General features: G+C 60.7%; 1 protein-coding gene across 1 annotated transcript in view; it reads left to right on the top strand.

Moving 5' to 3' along the window:
• The window catches only part of Sh3gl3 (SH3-domain GRB2-like 3), a 27666-nt gene extending 20079 nt beyond the window's left edge, over positions 1 to 7587 (top strand). The window contains exon 8 of the mRNA XM_013012167.1: positions 6997 to 7587. Coding sequence (XP_012867621.1) covers positions 6997 to 7202 — 206 coding nt within the window. The 3' untranslated portion in view covers positions 7203 to 7587. The remainder of the gene's footprint in view (positions 1 to 6996) is intronic.
• Positions 7588 to 7793: the final 206 nt, after the last annotated feature.

Below are 7793 nucleotides of genomic sequence, written 5' to 3'. Positions count from 1 at the left end.
CCCCCCCCCCCCGTCTCCCTTGGCTCCCGTCCCCCCATCACAGGTCCTTCCCTGGGCCCCCTTGATTTGTGGGTAGAATTTTCGAGTGTTAAAGGGTCCTCTACTGTTTGGCTCTCAGGCAGAGTTTCAAAAGAAAATAGCATTTTATAGCCGCACTAATGGGAAATTACTTTCCGTTAGGGTCCTGAATGATTTGCACATAATGTTTATAAAGTGAAGGAAAAATGTCAGGCATTTCACTAACAATTTGAAGCAACGCTCAGAAGACGCTGCCAGAACCGAATTCCAAGAACATTTCTTCATCGTTTCTTCTTTCTCAAGAAGAAGAAGGGGGACGAGAGGATGTGGGTTGGCGAGGCCGAGCTGGACGGGCGGTGGCCAGCCTGAGCTGGATGGACGGGCGGTGGCCAGCCTGAGCTGGATGGGCGGTGGCCTGAGCTGGACGGGCGGTGGCCAGCCTGAGCTGGATGGACGGGCGGTGGCCAGCCTGAGCTGGACGGGCGGTGGCCGGCCTGGCGCGGTAGCCGGGCCGGACGGGAAGAGAGCCAACGGCCGAGGAGAGGATCGCGGCTGGATCGCAGGCCCCAGCGAGGAGGGAGCCTCCTCCATCTGCCCAGCCGTCCCTCTGTCCCCAAAGAGAAAGCCAGCCAAGGAGAGACTCAAACTGAGAAATGTGCACTGCGCAGTTCCCAGAAAACCCTGGCTCTGAAGGAAGTCATGCAGAAGCTCGGGTCTGTGCTCGCGTGCCCTATGTGCCTTTTGTCCATTCCTCCAGTTGGGCTTGCTGCTCTTCCTGCCGTCCACAGCTGGGGTCAGCAAGGCCTGCGTGTGAAATGCAGAGGAGACGGCCGCCCCCAGGCGCGGGCTTCAGGCCGAGCCAGAGGCCACGCAGATCCCCACAGCCCACGTGGAGTCATTCTGTCGCTCGCTCAGTGACTTTCCCGACACGGCTGAAGCTGCTCAGAAATGACGTCTAGAGCCCGGCTCGTGCAGAAACGTCTCCGAGATTACATTAGAAAACAAGCGTTTATCCCAAGGCGGAACTCGAAGTTTAAAATGGCGGGGGCAAGCGCTTCGCAGGCGGAGATGTGTGCCTTTTGCCTTACCGTTTCCGAGCGGTGGGGATGGGGGGCCCGGCCCGCGGGTGGCCCCGGCTTCCTTCCCTGTCTCCTTCCCGAGCCTCTCAGAAACCGGCCGAGGGCGCTAGCGTTACTGTAGAGAAGCGAACGTGGAGACAGCCCCAAGGTTTGTCAGGATCCACTGCCGGGGGACTTCCGGGGAAGTTCTTCACATCTCTGGTCTGACTTGAATGAGGAGGTGGCATGAGTGCATCCGGGTCTTTCTAGCTCTGAACTCGTGCCCGCAGCGGTTATCTGCTGTGGGCCCTCAGCATTCTTAAAGCACTGGAAAACAGTCAGGTGGAGCGCTTCCTCCTATATTGACCAGCGTGTGAGCCGGGGTTGGGACGGCTCGGTAGCCGGCGAGGTTCGGGGGAAGGCCTGCGTTTCCAAGCCGAAGGCAGCCGTGGCAGCATGTTTTCCTCGTTGCAGGAGCCAGCAGCTGCCTGCCGTTCTCCCAGATGCTCATGCTCCGTCCCAGGAAGCGTGGGGGTCCGGCTGAACGGCCTGCGCGACCTGTGGGTCGCGCAGTCTGTGACAACGCATCGGAAACAACAGCCCCACGGCAACATGCTATTGATGTTCAGAAAATAGCACCAAAGGCAGTCGCTCACTGGCTTCCATGTCGGGCTGTGGAGCGGAGCCTCTGAACGTGTGGACCACACACCTGTCCAGGTCGAGAGGGCGAGGGACACAGAAGCCACCCAGGGCTGACCCCGGGCACCGCTGGCGCGCCCAGCCGCAGTCCCCCGCCCGCGCGCGCACGCCAGCGTCTCTGACTTCCTAGGGGAGCCAGAAATGGTCTACAGGAGCTCTGCTGAGAGCAGCTAGCGCAGGGGTAAAAGACAGAGCGAGAGCAGACCGCGCAAGTGCGGCTCCCCGCGCCGGAGGCCCGCGCCGTCCCTGATGGCCGGCTGTCATTTGCTCCCGGCTCCGCCTCCCGTCCGGCCTGGGTCCTGCACCCCGGGGGTCACAGTAGAGAGATGAGTGAAGCTGCGTCGGCAGGCCCGGCCCTTCACGGTGGAGGACGCAGACGCATCCGTCCAGTAGCCTGCAGGTTCTGAGGGTTGGGGTGAAGATGAAAGTGAAGGGCACGTGTGGTTTTTGTAGATGACCGTGGTGTGCGAAGCACGGCCCGGCAGCGTGCAACGTCCCCCTCACAGCCAGGACTTCACATTAGGACGAGGGAGTGCGGGCCTGCAGGGGCGCAGCCGCAGCTCAGGCCGGCCAGCCCGTGCGCGGTCTGATGGGACGGCCGATGGCTGAGCACCTGCCGCTTCACTCAGGATGTGACGCTGGTTGTGTTGTGCATCAGAATTTAACCAGTGTTGCGTCTGGTGGAGCCCAGAAGCGGGCGGGCGGGACTCCTGTGCTGAGGGCCGCCCCAAGGTGCGGGCGGGCGGGGAGAGGGACCCCACCTTAGAAACGGGAGCGATGGGTTGTTTACTGACCCAGTGATGGGATCTCTCCTTTCCTCCCCTCCCTCCCTCCTCCCTCCCTCCGCTCCCTGTCTCCCTCTTCCCTCCTTCCCCTTCCCTCCTCCTCCCTCCCTGGCTCACTCTCTACTTTCTCCCTCATAGCACGGACAGAGCTTGAATAACATTTAACAGGGACGGACGCTCCTTTCTGTTAAAATCATCTTTGTTTCCGTCTTTCCCACCTCTGCTCTCATGTTACATTAAAGCAGGCCTCAGGAGTGGGAGAAAATAATCAGGGTTCTCTGGTGGCTGGGGGTGTGGGGGCAGTGCTCTTGCTGGTCAGCCTCCCTCGCTGGCCAGCCTCCCTCGCTGGCCAGCCTCCCTCGCTGGTCAGCCTCCCTCGATGGTCAGCCTCCCTCGATGGTCAGCCTCCCTCGATGGTCAGCCTCCCTCGCTGGCCAGCCTCCCTCGATGGCCAGCCTCCCTCGATGGTCAGCCTCCCTCGCTGGCCAGCCTCCCTCGATGGTCAGCCTCCCTCGATGGTCAGCCTCCCTCGCTGGCCAGCCTCCCTCGATGGTCAGCCTCCCTTGCTGGTCAGCCTCCCTCAATGGCCACCCTCCCTCGCTGGTCAGCCTCCCTCGATGGTCAGCCTTCCTCGATGGTCAGCCTCCCTCGCTGGCCAGCCTCCCTCGCTGGTCAGCCTCCCTCGCTGGCCAGCCCGCCCTGGCTCCCTCCGTCTCGCTTCCTGTGTCTCCAGCCAGGCATCCCCGGCCAGTGGGAGCAGGGGTGCAGACAGCGCCGGGACCCAGGGTGGGGTGGGGAGAAGAGGCCGCAGCAGAGCTGCCAGGCCGGAGCCGGCCCCCTGGAGGCTGTGTCCAGCGGGGTCTGCGGGAGCCGTGGCGGTGGCCGTGGCACCGTTTCTCCGGACCCAGGCTCTGTCCACGGTGACCTGTGTTCTCTCCCTCCGGGAATTCGCCCGTCGCTCTGGTGTGCAGACTTTGTTTCCTTGTGGCTGACCAACGCCGGGAACAACTTGATCATTTTTCCATTTCTACCGTTGGCCAAAAGAGAAAAAAAATTGATCTTTTTTCCATTTCTTTTAATGGAAAAAAATGTAATCTTGTTATTTTAAGGTAAGTCGGCGTCGTCCAGTGGAAAGCACAGATGATCCGCTCGTTACTCCGCCGGTCGGGGTCCTGGGCAGGGCCTCAGAGGACCCCCCACAGGGGTGGGCGGGCTTCGCTCAGGGTGGGGGGGTGTCCACTCGCCACCCTCCCCCGCTGGCTCCCGGGTGCCCGGGAGCATGGGGAGGCAGCAGTGTCCAGTGTCCCCTCCTGAGGCAGCCTGACACTGCGTTCTGGGTCCCGGGCTGGGGTCTGGGATGTGGGCTGGGATGTGGGCTGGGGTCTGGGATGTGGGCTGGGGTCTGGGCTGGGATCCGGGATCTGGGATATGGGTTGGGGTCTGGGCTGGGATCCGGGATCTGGGATGTGGGCTGGGGTCTGGGCTGGGATCCAGGATCTGGGATGTGGGCTGGGATCTGGGATGTGGGCTGGGGTCTGGGCTGGGATCCAGGATCTGGGATGTGGGCTGGGGTCTGGGATGTGGGCTGGGATCTGGGATGTGGGCTGGGATCTGGGATGTGGGCTGGAATGTGGGCTGAGATCTGGGATCTGGGATGTGGGTTGGGATCTGGGATCTGGGATGGGATCTGGGATGTGGGTTGGGATCTGGGATCTGGGATGGGATCTGGGATGTGGGTTGGGATCTGGGATAGGATCTGGGATCTGGGATCTGCTCACTCTGGGCCCTGTCCTCACCTGCTGTTGCTGTGTTGCCCCTCAGCCTGGCCTCAGGCCCGTAGGTGGCCCGTTGGCCTCGCTGGCTTCCTGGTCTGTCCTCACACCCTGTCCTGGGGGCCGACAGGGCCTCCCTCCGGCCACCTGCTCCCCACACTGCTCCCAGCCCAGGGCATGTTGAGAGCCCCCTTCCCCGGCTCCAGCAGGGACGGGCAATGCCGCCCGGCTCAGCTGCTTGAGGGCTTGTTTCCAACTTCCTGCCCACCGCCCTGGGCCCCTGTCTTGGAGAGCTCCAGGGCCCCCCTCGGAGAGCTCCAGGACCCCTTTTGGAGAGCTCCAGGGCCCCTCTGGAGGAGCTCCCCCCCCTCTTGGAGAGCTGCATCTCTTCCCCCAGGGGCAGGAAGCACTCCTCCCTCCCTCCCCCATCTTGAAATGAAACCTCTGTGCTCTGAGGTCTTCACGCTGTGGTTCCTTGGAACCTGGTGGCTGTCTCTGTCTCTACTCTGTCTCTCTCAATTCTCACAAAAACCCACCTGCCTCTGGCATGGAAGGTAGAAACAGCCTGATGTGGGACTTGAGTGCTAAGGGACTTGCTCTCACCTCAGGGGAAGCCTCGGGGGCTGTGACTTCCTGATAACCAGTTCCGCCCAGCCGAGCTTTGCGGGTATGGGTCACCAAGTGCCTGTACTGTGAGCACTGTGAGCGCCGTGAGCACTGTGAGCTGTGAGCACTGTGAGCGCCGTGAGCACTGTGAGCTGTGAGCACTGTGAGCGCCGTGAGCACTGTGAGCTGTGAGCACTGTGAGCTGTGAGCACTGTGAGCGCCTTGAGCACTGTGAGCACTGTGAGCTGTGAGCACTGTGAGCACTGTGAGCTGTGAGCACTGTGAGCTGTGAGCACTGTGAGCTGTGAGCACCGTGAGCTGTGAGCTGTGAGCACTGTGAGCACTGTGAGCACTGTGAGCTGTGAGCACTGTGAGCTGTGAGCACTGTGAGCGCCGTGAGCACTGTGAGCTGTGAGCACCGTGAGCGCCGTGAGCACTGTGAGCTGTGAGCACCGTGAGCTGTGAGCTGTGAGCACTCTGAGCTGTGAGCACCGTGAGTACTGTGAGCTGTGAGCACTGTGAGCGCCGTGAGCTGTGAGCACCGTGAGCACTGTGAGCTGTGAGCGCTGTGAGCACCGTGAGCACTGTGAGCTGTGAGCGCCGTGAGCTGTGAGCACCGTGAGCTGTGAGCACTGTGAGCACCGTGAGCACTGTGAGCTGTGAGCACTGTGAGCTGTGAGCACTGTGAGCTGTGAGCACTATGAGCACTGTGAGCTGTGAGCACTGTGAGCACTGTGAACACCGTGAGCTGTGAGCACCGTGAGCTGTGAGCGCCGTGAGCACTGTGAGCTGTGAGCACCGTGAGCACTGTGAGCACCGTGAGCATCGTGAGCACTGTGAGCTCTGAGCTGTGAGCGCCGTGAGCACCGTGAGCACTGTGAGCTGTGAGCGCCGTGAGCACTGTGAGCACTGTGAGCCGTGAGCACTGTGAGCTGTGAGCACCGTGAGCTGTGAGCACCGTGAGCTGTGAGCACTGTGAGCTGTGAGCACCGTGAGCACCGTGAGCTGTGAGCACTCTGAGCTGTGAGCACCGTGAGCTGTGAGCACTGTGAGCTGTGAGCTGTGAGCGCCGTGAGCTGAAAATCCCCAGTGGGATGGGAAAGTGACTCGTGCGGTGTGCCTGGCCCTGAAAACGCCTGAGGAATGATAGTAAATGTCAGGTGTCTTTAAGGGAAAAAAAAATCATGTTCTATTACCATCAAATCCTGTTGTAGGAACTTAGCCCCGGAACCGCTGCCGTGCGTGTATGTAGACTTGTATGTGCGTGTACATAGACGTGTATATGCGTGTATGTGCTGTTTCCAAACGTTACTTATGAAAGCCAAGAAGGAGAATGAAAGAAGGAAGAGAAAGAGAAAGAAGGGAAGAAGGGAGGAAGGCAGGAAGGGAAGCAATGAGAAGGCGGGGGGGAGGGGAGGGGGCCTGCCATGCCAGGGATTCGGGAGGTCACACGGGCTCCGGATGCGCTGCGGATCGGAGGCTGCGGATCGGAGGATCTGTGACCTCCGACCGGCGCCGCACACACACAGACCCGTCTGCAGACACGCGTCCGGGTTCACCTGTGCTTGGTTACAGCCCCTTCCACTTGGCCTGCTGCGTTTTCTCTCTTGCCCTTACCATGTCTTCATGGCATAATTCTCTGGTGTGAACCTTCTGCTCCCCTGCCCTGGCTTCTCTCCTGGCCCAGGCCCAGCTCTGGGTTGGACGCAGGCTCTCCGAAGCCTGAGACCCCGGTGTCTCTGTTCCTGACCCCTCAGCCTGCGCCCCGCGGTGACCCTGTGTGCTCCCTCCGCGCAGGGCTTGGACCTCTTCCATCCCCCGCCTCGGGGTCCCGGCAGGCCGAGTGGCTGCTCCCAGGACCCAGGTCCCCCGCCTGGTGGGGCTGAGGAGGGTGAAGCCGGGCCCCAGGGTGTCGGCAGGCCACACGGGCAGCCCAGCCTGGCAGGCCAGGGAGGAGCCAGCCCGGGGGGGCACCCAACGCCTGCCGTCCAGCTTCCAGTGGGTGGTTCATCTGTTAACCTGTGTGTTTTTGCTTTGTCTTTCTGTCCCTGCGGACAGGTCCTAGCATCCCTGTGGACCAGCCCTGCTGCCGTGGCCTCTATGACTTTGAGCCAGAAAACCAAGGAGAATTAGGCTTTAAGGAAGGAGACATCATTACGTTAACCAATCAAATAGACGAAAACTGGTACGAGGGCACGCTCCGCGGGGCGGCGGGGTTCTTCCCCATCAGCTATGTGGAGGTGATGGTGCCTTTGCCGCGGTGAAGGCGGCTCCGGCCGCTCGCTCCTGACGGACGTGACTGCCCACCCGTGTTCTTAGCGTGGTGTTCCGTGCCAGCCTGGCTCTGCCCACCCCGATGACTTTTGTATGTGTGTCCTCTTTATAACGTATTTTGTATCAACTTAATTTGTATAAAGGGTTTCCCTGTCCTGGCTACATGAACATGCTTTCCTTCTTGCTTCTCTGCTCCTGAAAAGCTGCTGGTTCAATGTCCACGCTTCCTGGCACTAAAAACTCAGCCCTCGGCCGCACAGCGGTGCAGCGCCTGCAAGCAAGAAGTGCTATTGTTTCTTAACACGGCTGGCCCCTGGCCTCCTCCCTTAACACACCGGCCACCTGTGTTTGGAGCTTACCTGTTGAATAGCCCAATAAATGACGCCCTGTGCTGTCAGCTGTTTTCCATGTTGGGTTGATTTTGTTGTTTGTTTCTCTCTCTCTGTCTCTCTCCCCTTCCCCCTTCTTTCCTCTCCCCCCTTTCCTGGGCCGGGGCTGCTGTCACTGAGATTCTTTGCCACTTGAGCCACAGAGCCGCTTCTGGCTTTTTCTGGTTTTCTAGTGGTTAATTGGAGATAAGA

The sequence above is a fragment of the Dipodomys ordii genome, unplaced genomic scaffold (assembly GCF_000151885.1).
Source record: "Dipodomys ordii isolate 6190 unplaced genomic scaffold, Dord_2.0 Scaffold15, whole genome shotgun sequence".
Lineage (NCBI taxonomy): Eukaryota > Metazoa > Chordata > Mammalia > Rodentia > Heteromyidae > Dipodomys > Dipodomys ordii.
This window is presented reverse-complemented; position numbering and strand designations above follow the sequence as displayed.